The sequence below is a fragment of the Anguilla rostrata genome, chromosome 12 (genome assembly GCF_018555375.3).
Source record: "Anguilla rostrata isolate EN2019 chromosome 12, ASM1855537v3, whole genome shotgun sequence".
Taxonomy (NCBI): domain Eukaryota; kingdom Metazoa; phylum Chordata; class Actinopteri; order Anguilliformes; family Anguillidae; genus Anguilla; species Anguilla rostrata.
In genome coordinates, this window is record NC_057944.1 from 21731405 (window position 1) to 21745090 (window position 13686).

Sequence of the window (13686 nt, forward strand, 5' to 3'; positions counted from 1 at the left end):
AGCGCATTTACCACGACAAACAAACAAGTACAGTAAACCTCAGCACCCTGCAGGAAGGATATCTCTTCATACCTATGTGGGCAAATTAGGTTTGATAGGCTCCAAACTTTTATGGTGCTAATATACGTTATGGTAAAGGTTTTATGGTCTGCCTATCAACAAGCAGTCACGTCACCGGCAGTAGGACCGTGGTTCAGACCGAGATGGTCTTGTTGCTGGAAGGTTCCTGAGGTTTTGTACACTATTAACTGGCAGCATCAGCAGAGCAGTGGGCAGAGTAAGGTTGTAGAATGGCTTCAGTGAGGGCATCAGAACGCCCAGCGGCCCAGCGGTTGCGGCGTGTGTTTCTCCATCCACAGTTTGCGCCAGGGTTGCCCGTGACCTCGGTTTCCCGACAGAGCTGAACTTGTGTGACCTCGGCGTGAACCCAGCTCACGACGCCCGAGTCTGGCCGTGCGGACGGCCCGGGGCGAGCGCTCCGAGGCCGACCCTGCCGCAGTGAGATTGGGAGCTCCGGCGCCCCCGTGCCAGCTGTTGATGAGCAGGGTGCTCTGACCATGGGTGCCCCATCTCTGTGCTCGATACGCGCGGGGGGCAGGAATGCCTGGTGTACCTGACGCTTCTTCACAGGGTCGCAGTGACCTCCTCTCTACGCGATTCGGTTAGATTGAGGAATGCAAGGGGTCGTGTGTCTCATGCCACCAGATGGAAAGGCAGACGCTGTAGTACTGTTCACGTACGATTTGGTTGCTTGTGTTAGTTGCTGTCAACTTATATTTGCTTCTTATAATCATGTAAAGAAATATGCATAAATGAACACAATGGGCAGCATGAGGTGTGGTGCCTGGTCATATCTGAGCTTAAACAGGTGAAATATTATTATGTTCAAGAATATTATTAATTCTAGTCTGGCTCAGTACACGGGACCCAAATATGATTGACAGTTGGTTTGAAACAGAGATGCTAATTTAAGATAATGCTCCGTGAATGGGATTAGTGATGACGCAAACCATTCTGATTCTCTGCGCTCTGCAGCTAACGGCTAGCATGGCCGAGAGCTTCCGTGGGACCACTGCGGTCTTCACCACTGGGGCCTGTTTCCTGTTCCTTTGTTTGCACTGTTACCTGTTTTTTCCAGGTTATGCATTTTACGTCTTAGGTTAGGTTATATAGAGCAGTGAAGGTCTCGTTATATCAGTCTCTCATCCAGATGTGGCAAGACCAGGGATGCATTTGTATGAGTAGCTCACTAATACACATTATTTGGATAGCTAGATTGTGGCAGTTTGGTGCATAAATCTTGTTTAATCCACTGTGTTGGAGAATGTTGTGTGAGGTGGCTTATAGAAAGCAAGAGGATGTTTCAAATAAGTGAATATCAGCAGCACTGTAATGGAAGGTAGAAAATATGTGCTTTTGCCTTTTGTCGTTTTTATCACTATTTGTTTTGTAGCCTCTTGTAGCCATCAAGAGGAGACCTTGTTTGGTTTTGGAGTGCATAATTGTTGGGAAGTTGTTGTTTTGTAATAATATAGCAAAATAAATGAAAGGTTAGTAATAGAGACCAGTTGTTTTCACCTTGTGCTGAAGCAGTGTTTCCCATACAATGAGTTTATTTGGGAGGCCTGCCCAAATATATTTTCCCCTGCCCAAAATTTTTTTTCAGTATTTGGGCTAGTTGCTTATTTCTACTCTATACTTTTGTCTTTGTTATTTTTTCTTTTAAATGTCAAAGTGGCATACAGCTGACTCTCATTTCCCTGTGTGAGCCATCCCCCCTTCCTATCGTAGCTGGTGTATGTAGAGCAGAGCAGGGAGCACAGTGTCCTTCTGGTTTCGTTTGTGTTCAGGCAGTCATGTGACTGTATCTGTGCACGGTTACCAAATACTTTACGTTTTTCAAATTCTGTATAATTTTGCCCTTATGCATCATTTCTTCAAAAGAACTTGTCCTCTGTCCTTACCAAGACTGCAAAGTTATCAACATTATTTGGATTAATGTTAGGTAGCATTTAGCAAGCATCAGCGTTCACCCAGCTAACATTATCTTAGATATTAATGTTAGCTAATGAAAACGTTAACTTTTCACTTTTGACAGAGATGAGTACTGAACAATTCTTTAAAAAAAAAAAGAAGGCTAGAAGAGGAGGAGGGAGAAACTGAACCAAAGATATGTTGCCATAACATTAGTTAGTTAACCATAGTTATAGTTATAGTAACTAGTTATAGTTATGGTTAACAGTTAGGCCTACTTACTTTAATTGACATTGCTGAAAATCATTGTGTTTAGAAATGAGGGCATTTTGGATATCAAGCACCAATAACTTTAAAGCCCTTAGTGTGTGATTATATTATCCTCATCATTCTGACAGCATAAAGGTTTGTCTGTAACTGAGACTTTTTGCCCTTTTGCATTCTGTTCATTCTCACTGTCGCCAGTACAGATTGACGTGAAAAGTGGCGTACCGACTTCATTTTCATCTAGAGACACAGCCAAAGTAAAAATAAATAAATAAAAAGCTCGAACACAAAATGTGAACTCTGTCTGTGCAGAAAAATGTAGTAACCTTAGTTACAATACAGTTTAATAAACAGTACAAACAAACACCCCAACCCCCCCCCCCCCCCCCAACGAGGCATTTGTTGCATGTGACAATGACCTGCCTGATATATGTGCTTGGTACCTGCATCAGTGATTCTAAAAGATTTGATTGGTCCAGCCAGAAGCTTTTCCTGGACTCTTGTTTTCACGCAGCGGAAACCTTGTCAGACTGATTTTACCGGTTCTCACTAATAGCGCTGAGTATTGCCCTGTTCTGTATTAAAGTGCTTCATACGTTAATTGTGCTGGAGGGTTATATTTGTTTACCTTACCTGAGAAACCTGAACAGATCCACGTCCATTCTTTCAGGTGAAGAATCTTTATACATTTCCTCATTGTGATTTTGTGCATTGTGTTTGTCATGGTGAGCACTAGTATGGGATTAGCACTGAGGAACAACACCCAGGAAACCTGTTATCCTTTTATTTAAAACAATGATAGTGCTGCAGTACTTGATGTTTTCATGGTGAGCTAAATTTTCCCTGGGATAAGGGGGAAATACTGTAACCTGCTAGCTCCCAGCTGGACATGTTGCCATATGCAAGGACGTGATGTTGCTGAAAGGACATGAGGACCATTTACAAGAAAATGGAGGCCACTTTCATGCTGAATGTCACACTTTTTATATTATCGGCCTTTCAGAGCGTCTGTGTTCCGAGCAGCTGTCCTCTTAAACCGAGTCAATGGTCAAATGACATGTGCAGTGTTAAGCTGTGTCCGCTTAGGCAAAAAGGAAGTCCTATACAAAACTCACTGAGAGAATTTGCCAGAAAACTGTGTTATATTCACAGCTTTCAGTGCCCTTATGTTCCTGATTTTGAGGCATGGACCCATTGGCGGCATGTGCAGTAACGCCAGTTTGGTATGAGTTATATTTGCGCATATCGCACGCATGTACGTGAGCTGGCTGTGTGAATTATTGATGACCTCTGGGAGTACTTTTTTAAACAGCTATCCCTTTTGAAGACCTTCATTTAGGAGACAGCGCACAGGGGCCATAAAACGAACTTCACAAGGAATGCGAGGAGCCAGAGAAAGCTGACGGCGTTCTCTGGAGACCAATGAAATGTAAGATGGCGGAGCGAGCACATGGGAGAGCCTGCAAGCCTCAGGATTTGAACCAGCAGCCATTTACCCATATAAAATCACTGCCCTTTGACGGATGCAAGGGAGGTTAAATTTAGCCCACGCCTTCCCTACCCGCCGGCCTTTTCCTGTTTGCTCGGTAGGAATATACGGAGGCATTGTTGCCATTCTGCAGTGAGGCGCATTGGGCTGTCAGGATCAGGAAGTTCAGCCAGCAGGTGGGAAAATGGGGAAAGGTTTATGCCATTTAAACGCAGAGCAGATACTTTCATAGGGCCCTGCTCTGTGTTCTGCACTGTAAAAAAAATTCATGCATTAGCCTTTGCATTAGCCTGTCTGCTCTCAGTCATGCATCTGAAGACCTTTCTTAGGGAATGTGTAGCAAATTCTGTGCCTGTCCCTCGCAGTCAAGGGAATGAAGTGCAGGGTTGAGGGTTAAAGGTCAAGCGTTGTTGGAAATGGATTGGGGGGGGCGCCCTGCTCGTATGCGATGCCATGGCGACCGTGAACCCAGTGTGAGATTCTTGCCCTCAGGCCTTCGGCCCAGCACGCCAAATTCCTGGGGCAGTGACCCCCTTCCACCCGGGGCTCTCTAATGCGGGGCTGCTCCGGCCTCATAGCCGTCCCCCGCTTTACAGCTGGGCCTCAGCCGGGGGAGGAACCTTCCCCAAAACGCTGCGCTCAGGCAGGTACGCGCCGTCCGGCCCCTTCCCCCCCAGCTCCTGTTCCGAGAGGGCGAGCGGGAACACGCCCAGGGAGCGAGGCGGCGGGACTGGGGTCGGAGCGGAGGAATGAAGAGGCTGCGGAGGTTATTCGAGGCGCAGCCCCGGCCCGAGGGCGCCGTGGTAACTGAGGACTCTTCTGTCCTTCTCACCAGCGTCGCTCCGGTGCGCGAGCCTCAGGAGCCCGAGCGAGGTCCGGACGTCCCGGCCCGGGATAAGGTGGCCAGCCAGCCCAGCACCGTGCCCGCCCTGCCCAAGAGGAGCGTCCTGCCGCCGCCCCCACAATCCAGTGAGTGACCCAACCCCCCCCCTTTCCCGTACATCCTGCTTTCATTGTTTGTCCTTTCTGTTTTTTCTTCCTTTGGTTCTTGTCTCGCCACAAAAGCAGCATGGAAGTTGTCTGGACAGTGTAAATGATGCAGATCATTTCTAAAGTTTTTTTTTTTCCCCATTTCTATTTTTAACTGACTTTCATTTTAGATGTGTGGCACATTTGTTCTGTTACTGTACCCTGTGTATTTAAAGTTGTGATTGACTATGTTTAAAAATAATATATTTTGAGAACGCTGTTAGTGTTGCCGCTGTGTCTGAATAATTGCCTTGTATGCTTAAAATGTTCTTTTATGCAAAAATGTGGGTAAACCCGTCGGCTTGACCTCAGGGCCTTTACAAAAAACGTTCAGTCTCCGCGAATCCAGATTCAGCGAAGTCAAAATGTCCTTCACTGTGATTTTTATTCTGTTTTCATTCTATTTTCGATCGGTTTATTTTCTTGAGGCAATTGCGAGTGTCACTTCTTGCACTGCTATTCAATTGTGATGTCACCGAAAAATTTTTGTTGGAAAGAAAAAGCTCTAATTTGCTGCTCAGCAAAGCAGAAAGCGCATTGGGATTGTGCTGAGTAGAAGCGTAAACATTTCCTTCCCCTGCACACCAGAGCTGCCGCATGCATAAAGAAAACATAATTACCAGAAGGCATTTGAGTAATGATGAGAAGCCATCAAGAAAAATGGCAAAGGAAATAAACTGTGAAGCTGTTCATCTGCGCCGCAAATGCATTGCATAGCTCGCCAGATCGTAATTGGAGTCGGTGCTCTCACTTCCAAGACCGAGCGCAAAGCCAGGGGCTGGTTATTGCTGTGATGCGCTTATTGGGTGATGTCACTGGAAGCGCACGCACCGGGCCTGTGCTGGAATGATGTCAGCGTAGCTGGCAGCGCTTGACTCGAGCAGCGAAGTGGGGCCAGGCTGCTTTCCTGTAGCGCTGCCCACCAACCCCCCCGCCCCAACCCCCCGCTCTGTTCTTCTTCCCCTGTCCGTCTTCCTGGTGTGTGTTCAGCGCCAAGACCGAGGGGGGAGAGGGGGGTGGTGCGGATGTGGGGTGAATGTGGACTGTGGGGCCTGATGAGGGATTTGTGTAGTTTACTGTACACTCTGGTTGCATTAGAGGCTCTGTACATGCATATGCGTGCGTACATGTGTCTCTGTACGTGTGCTGTAGACCAGCGAGTCAACTGTGCATGGTGTGGTGTGTCGTTTCTGAAATGTACTCATAATACTAATGTGTTTCTGAACCCTTGTTCTGCTTTAACAGAGTCCTCTTGCCTTAGGATCCAATCTAGATGATGTGAAGAAGATGAAAAACCTGATTGTGCACTTTTAGACTTCCTGTTTCATTCCTGGCTTCCTTTGACAAGTGTATGTGTTTTAATGGGGGAGGGACAGGTCATATAGGGCATTGCACTTATGTTTCCTGTGTGTGTGCTATTGCTGTAGTGTGTCTTGGTTGCATTGGGCTGTTCCTCAGGCTTTCCCTCTTATTTCTCTGTCAGGATCTGACTCCACCAACAGCTCTGAGGACTATGAGGAGCCAGAACCACTCTTCTTTGAGCCTGTAGACATGGCAGAGAAGGTGTGTCTGTGTGTGTGTGTGTGTGTGTGTGTATTTCTGTGTGTGTGAGTGTGTGTGCGGGTGTGTGTTTTTTCATGTGTGTTTCTGTGTTTGCATGTGTGTGTGTGTGTGTCTGTATGTCTGTGTGCGTGTGTGTCTATGTCGGTGTGTGTGTGTGTCTATGTCTGTGTGTGTGTGTGTGTGCGTGTGTGTATGTGTTGGGGTTTCGGTGCTCTGCCCAGCTCATACTCCTCATGTAGTGAAAAATGTGCATGACAAATGCATTTCTGGACTCTGCAATGTCCTTGATCTGTAGTCCAATATAAATAAAGGCCGGAACTTTGGTTTTTTGTACTTTTAAGAAGATTGTTTTTCCAAGCTATTTGATTGAAAATGGCCAAATCATTGGATTGCCAAAATGATGTACGCGCTTTCTCGTTACTCTAAATGACATAGATTTTTATGCAGGCCTTGACTTGGCCTTGCCTGCTCCTGCGTGACTCATGGATGTGTTGTTCAACAGGACAGTTTTCTGCTTGTGCCGAGGCCGGAGCCGAAACGCTTCAGCAGTCTCTGCAGCGAAGACGAGCTCCTGGATGACGACGGCGAAACGCCCTACGAGTCTGCAGCCTGCCGGTGAGCGGCCCTTCTCTGGGGCGTGCCTCTGGTTCCCTGGGGTGCTGCCCTCAATCACATGCATGCTTTCTAAGTATGTGTTAGTAAGCAGTGGAGATGGTATAATATAATCTCATTCGGTAATTTCGTAATCTCATATAATCTCGTTGCTGGTAATTAGCCGCCAATATTTTAAGACTTTCATATTCAGCAAGCTCTGCTTGCTTCTAGTTCATGGGTTTATGTGACTGTGTGTGTGTGTGTGTGTGTGTGTGTGTGTTTGTGACTGTGTGTGTGTGTGTGTGTGTGTGTGTGACTGTGTGTGTGTGTGTGTGTGTTCGTGACGGTGTGTGTGTGTGTATGTGTGTGTGTGACTGTGTGTTTGTGACTGTGTGTGTGTGTGTGTGGTTGTGTTTTCAGGTACTTGTATGATATACTCTCATGTCATCACAGCTTAGTTGACTTTTCTCTGTGCTAGCCAGAGGTCTTGGGTCATTTCCAGACTTAGTGCTGACCAGGAGAGCATCTACCTACCCCCAGTGGGGAGGGTCCCCTCCCAGGACACCCGAGATGACCTCACGCCTCAGCTCACTGCTGTTATCAAAATGGGCTGGCTGGACAAGAACCCGCCTCAGGGGTACGTTTATCGCTTCTCTCGCGCCTTGTTTTTTCTAGGGACGTTCTCCATGAGAGAGAGACTGAGAAGTTTAACTGCATAAGAGAGGAGACTCTTGTTCGTTCTCTGAACTTCTATTTCAGTTTAAAATGATGGAACACTGACTCACTGTTCATGAAGGTATATTCTGTTTTGTTTAATGTTTATATTTCAAAGTGCTGATACTGTCGCTTCATTGATGGGTGCCTGGAAGGCCTGTGTGTGGATCAGATCATGTGATCAGCTCATATGAATCCTTTTAAAATGCTAATACACAAAATGGATAGTGTTTGTTTCATTCCTCCACTTCCTCATTTTCCCAGACAGACTTTGTGTTTGCATTGTTGTGGGCAGGAGGGAAAGAAGAGCATAATGGGAGATTGTAGTTTAAATGAGCTAGGGCAGTTCTGTTCTCTTGCCGTTTGTGCTGCTCCAGAACAGCATGTTATGTTCGAGCATCTGTGTAGCGCTTTGCTTCTCTCCACAGGTCCCTGATCTACCAGAAGCGCTGGGTGAAACTGGACGCGGACTACCTGAGATACTTTGACAGTGAGAAGGTGATTGTGTTTCGTATTGAATTAATTTATTTCTCACAGAAGCCACTTACAAAAGCCATTGTGGAGTCTACTCCGACGTACTAACCTTTAGACACTGCAGTCATCTGGTTTTAGAGCCCTCTGACAGTCTGTTGATCCTGGGCCAGTATTTAGTCAAAAGACTCTAGAAGCTACCATGCCTGTTTCTTCAGGCGTAAGGCTAACTCGACTGGAAGTTGTGTGTATAAAAGTGCTGAAATTTTTGTTCTGCAGGATGTCTACTCAAAGAGGATCATACCAACGTCCTCAATCACCGGCATCACCAACATTGGTGACCAGAAGTTTGAGGTGGTGACACACAACAGGACATTCCTCTTCCGGGCCGAGAGCGACGGTGAGTCTTAGGGTCACGTGACTGCGCACAGACAAGTCTTTTGCGTATTGATAATGATATGGTGGCCTGTTCCTCTTCAGAGAATAAATGCATCACTAACTTCTACTTTGAGTTGAGGATTCAGTCTCATGAACTTGTTTGCTGAGAATAACAGGGCTTACTGTGTAACTTCGGCTTTCACAAAGTAAAAACACACACAGTTTTCTGATCGTTAGAGGAAGTTGTGCAACGTTGAGTGTTTTTATGTAGATTTTTGGTCTGCGGTCTTTTCTTTGTATTGGATTATTTGAAAAGCACTGTTGGATATTCACAAACGAAAAAGTAGACAGATGCTGTGTCAGGACTATTGTGGTGGGCCAGGGGGTTGGGGAGGGATGTAGAAGTTAATTGTGTGAGGGTCTGCCTGATTGGTTGGTATATGTAGCATGTACTGTCGCAAGTTCGGTTGAGTTTTTCTGTTACAGCCCTCGAACATGGCCATGTCTAGACGGCGCCCTCTGAAAGCTACGTTGAGCCTGATAGTGTTTGTCCCCCTGACCGCTGTGTGTGTTTGTGTGCGCGTGCCTTTCAGTGGAGAGAAACGAGTGGGCGTCGGTCCTCCAGGAGGCGACGAGCGAGCGGCGTATGAGCAGGGATTCCAGCACCGGGGCGGTGGAGAGGCAGGGCTACCTGGAGCTGCGCGGCCTGCGCTCCAAGCTCTACGTGGTCGTGTGCGGAGACAAGGTCTACCTGTACAAGAACACCGAGGTCAGCAGCCGCACGCGTGAACACTCGCGCCAGTCCCCCCCCCCCCCCCCTCATATATTCACTTCAGTGTTTGCAATGAGAGTGAACCGCTGACTTTCAAGCATGACTCATGCAGCGGTTTCCTTTTTGAATTTCTTGTTCAGATCAACTGTATGGTTGAAAGCCACTGGCCAATGGAAGAATTTATGACCGGGGTGCAGTTCTAGGGAGGTTCAAATCTGTTTCTTTTCTGAAGAAACGCATCAGGGAGTGTTGTTATAGCCACTCCCTGTGTGAGGAACTGTCAGGGCTACAGGAATTCTGCAGCTGTGGCCACAGAGAGAATGTGCATGTGTGTGTGTGTATGTCTGTGCACGTGTGCATGTCTGTGTGTGCACGTGTTTGTGCATGTGTGTGTGTGTGTGTGTCTTTTATGTGAGTTTTTTAAAGTATATAAATGTCTGTGTGTGAGAGAGAAACATCTCTAATGCTCTGTTATTTTGTGTCTGAATGTGTGTGCACATCTGTTCATACATATAAGTGTGTTTGTGTAGGCTTATGGAGTGTGTGTGTGTTAGTGTGTGCGTGTGTATGTGAGAGAGCGTATGTGTTTGTGAATGCCTGTGTGTGTGTGTGCTTGTGCGCATGTGTGTGTGTGTGCTTGTGCATGTGTGTGTGTGTGTATGTGTGTGTGTGTGCGTGTGCTTGTGCGTGTGGCCACAGGTGGTCAGACAGAGAGCAGAACTCCCATTGGAGCCCGGTTCCCATGTGTGTCTGGGCTGTTTCTCATTTCCAGCCCTGCAGATGAACCTGGATCCCCGTCCCTGCCCCTCCTCGGGCCCGCATCAGCGCTGCCGTTTTAATAGCCCTCGTTCCGCTGCTCTGACGGCTTTAGTTGAGGAGGTATTTGTGGAATGTGTGTTTTTACTTAGTGTCCTACAGCTGAACTGTAGGTGTGAGATGGTACAGTTCCAGCTGAGTGGGGTGGGGATGGAAGGGCTGATGCCAGAGTGCTGGGCCAATGCTACACTCCTCCAGGAGGTGTTTTTTATCAACCGCCACATTTTCCAAAGAGGTGTCTGTTTGTTCACAATTTATTATCAGGGTACATTTATTGTGTTGGAAAGCAGTTAAGATAAGATGCATTAGTGTGAGTTCGCCTGTTCGGACCTCTTTGTTAAAGGAATTTTTTTTAAGATATGCAACTAATTTCCAGTGGTTACATTTTCGTGTAAAACTGATCTGAATACGATTATAGTTCATTTTAAACGTACTGATATGTATCATTTAATCCAATGTAATGTGAGATATGTGTTTGTCCCCTGGTACTGCTGTATTATCTTATACAAAATAATATAGTGAGCAGAATGATGATAAACAACAGTTTCACAGTGTAAAAACATATTTAGTGATTATTGCTTTACTAATCACTGTATATTGTTTAAAGAGCGATTGCCTGTTTAAAAGGGTAGGTAATGAACAGTAGGCTAATAATAGCACGTCTAGTGTTTTAAGTGCCACGATAAAGAGGCCCATAAATAGGCCTCTTAAAGCAGTGTGGGTGGCTGTATTACTAATTGCACGACTGTGGGTGATTGAGCATATGCTTAGAAAAGGCTGCCTAACAAACAAACAAGAGTTCATAAAATGAGAGGCTTCTTATCCACACGAGGAAGTAGCTGTCAGAGCCATGGACTCTGGACCTTTGGATGACTAGAGGTCTGACCAGAGGTCTGACAGTTTGAGGCTCAGATGAGCCACTCCTGATGTAGTCTTGAGCAAGGTAGCTCTCTCTAAGCCCCTGTTACTCAAATCACGGTCCTTGTGGACTGAGACCTGCTGGTTTTCTACCATCCCTTTACCTGTGAGTCATGTGTGAAGACAGCCTGGGCGAATCTGATTGGTGTCAGTTAATTACCTGGGAGAAAAGAAAAACCAGGGCTAGATCTGGACTTGAGGATCAGATTTGAGTATCCATGGTCTAAACCTTTAATGTAGATTTGCTTCATTAGTGCCCTCATGTGTTTTTAAATAGAGAGTTCATAAGGTAATAAAGGTAGTTTAAGGCTGCTTAGTGTGTGTGTGAATCCCATAAGCGATTATGAAATATAGCGACTCGTAATCCCAGACAGTGGGTGGTGTTCACAGCTGTTTTGTGATTGGCTTGGAGACTGAGGCCACTGTATGTTTCTGCTGTTTTTCTGGTGCCAGGACTACAAAGTGGGCATTGGCATCACGTCCATCGACATGAACGTGGGCAATGTGAAGGACATGGACAAGAGGGCTTTTGACCTCACCACTCCTTACAGAATATTCAGGTGAGTCTTGCCCTGCCGCTCCCTACAGCGTGATTGGGTAAGTGTGAGCCAACCACAGCTTAGCACACAGCCAGACGAGTCTGACCAGACCACACCCTAAGGGATATGCAGATGAGTCTGATTTCACCAGCCCTTACAGAGCTGACTTGCCTTTTCCACGTTTTACTGAACGGTCTTATGAGAACTGGAAGCTCTCAGCAGAGGTCAGGAGTCATGGCAACAAAAAGTATAGTGTGACTGTCTACCTGATAAGAGTGACACAGAATGGGAGGGTTTTTCTGTTAAAACGACCATGTTGAGATCATTGAGATTAATGGTAATTCGGAGTGTCATTGATGATCACTTCCTGGTATTATGCATGGTGAAAAGAAGTATACAACTAAGGAGTCAGTATGTGTGCTGTAGCATAACAGTGACACAGAATGGGAGGGTTTTTCTGTTAAAACGACCATGTTGAGATCGTTGAGATTAATGGTAATTTGGTGTCATTGATGATAACTTCCTGGTATCATGCATGGTGAAAAGAAGTATACAACTAAGGAGTCAGTATGTGTGCTGTAGCATAACTTTCTGATGAAAAGATTTTCTCAGCAGCTCTCATTGGTATTTCTTTTAATCACCACGTAATGGTATCTGAAGTATTTCTTTATTGTTTTTTTTCTCTCCCCGTAGTCTAATTTTAAGAGTTTTATATTGCAGGGGATGGAATTTTATTTGCTCCATCATCCTGCAAACAACAGGTAGTGTTCTTTTCCAGTAGGCCGTGGAGAGCTGTGAGTGTCCTCTGTTAGGGTGGAAAACACAGACAATTGCATTATTCTGTCTGAGTGCACATCCCTGTCCGAGAGAGAAGGGCTTCTATTGTCCTCTGGAGTGTGACCTCAGTCAGACTCGGCTTAGCTGGACAGGATGTGACCCGCAGGAACAGGAAGGCACTCCGAGCGCGCGGGTCTGTGCCGCGCTATTCTGGGCCAGAACCTGACCGTGCGCCAACCGAGCGGGCTCCAAAAGCAGGCTCTCGCGCCCTCCCGAGGGCTTCCTCGAGTGTTTACGAGCTGGGAGAGGAGGTTTTGGGAGTTTAGCTGGCCTTTATGTGTGCACTGGAGCCTGTTTATTGAATTTACAGTCCTCCTGTCTTTCTCTCTATGCGCGGGGTGACATAAATGAATGAAGCCCTCCCTACCCTAGCTGGATGAAGCAGTTTGTGTCCCACCACTTCTCATTGCTGGGAAATGTCGGTTAATGCTGTGGCTGAGACTTGAGTAACCTGACCTGTAGGGCTCGACGTGCAGTCGTGGGCATTTTTACAAACTTGGCCTCTCTGGAGCTCCCATGAATTCTGTTTTAATGCCTCTCTCTGCACCAAAGCAGCCGAAAATAACATTTTCAGTCAGGATAAGCATCGCAATCGGAAATGCAAGTTCCTCATTTTGATATATTTATGTGCAAAGTGCAGCTCATTTGACTGAAGATGAAGTGCAGTTCTCTGCCTTTGACTCAATGGCAGTTTGAGCACAGCCTGTCCCCTAGGCAGTCTGGATTGACAATGGTGGCCAGTACCTATGGCCTATCTGTGCTCAAGTTGTACATCTTTTCATTGTCATTTCCTGCTGCATGTTTAATAGCTTTTACTTCAGTACCAATGGTCGTTCTCCTTTTAGTGTCCAGTGGTATTTATTTACATTTTACTTTTTCATATAAATAAAAAATACCTCTATATCTTTGTGCACTATAACAATTGCGCTCTCTCTGCACTGTACTGGTGTTGCGCTCTCTCTCTCTCTCTCTCTCTCAATGTGCCATAACAGTGTAGGTGTCATATCTCTCTCTGCACTGTCTCCAATGTCTTTATCTCTTTGTGTGCTATTAAAGTGGAGGCGTCTCTGCCTGCTTTTGATGGTCTCTTTGTCTCCCTTGACGCAGCTTTGTTGCAGAGTCGGACCAGCAGAAGGAGGAGTGGGTAGAGGCCATGAGGAACTCCATTGGGGAGGCCCTGTCCAACTACGAGGTGGCCAAGAAGATCTGGTCTGAGGAGTCCAATGAGTTCTGTGCTGACTGTGGTGCTGCCAAACCAGAGTGGGCTGCTATTAACCTGTGTGTGGTGTTCTGCAAGCGCTGCGCAGGTGAGGGAGTTTGGCCCA

The 13686-nt window shown here is 46.3% G+C and overlaps 1 protein-coding gene across 6 annotated transcripts in view; it reads left to right on the forward strand.

Moving 5' to 3' along the window:
• LOC135235805 (arf-GAP with Rho-GAP domain, ANK repeat and PH domain-containing protein 1-like) overlaps positions 1-13686 on the forward strand; it is a 66631-nt gene that overhangs the window by 23819 nt on the left and 29126 nt on the right. For 5 of the 6 annotated variants that reach the window (XM_064301655.1, XM_064301659.1, XM_064301654.1 and 2 more), the window contains 9 exons: positions 4566-4699; positions 6243-6322; positions 6825-6937; positions 7395-7553; positions 8059-8128; positions 8381-8501; positions 9073-9248; positions 11439-11545; positions 13469-13668. In XM_064301655.1, coding sequence (XP_064157725.1) covers positions 4566-4699; positions 6243-6322; positions 6825-6937; positions 7395-7553; positions 8059-8128; positions 8381-8501; positions 9073-9248; positions 11439-11545; positions 13469-13668 — 1160 coding nt within the window. The remainder of the gene's footprint in view (positions 1-4565; positions 4700-6242; positions 6323-6824; positions 6938-7394; positions 7554-8058; positions 8129-8380; positions 8502-9072; positions 9249-11438; positions 11546-13468; positions 13669-13686) is intronic. The other variant, XM_064301656.1, reaches the window with a different exon arrangement.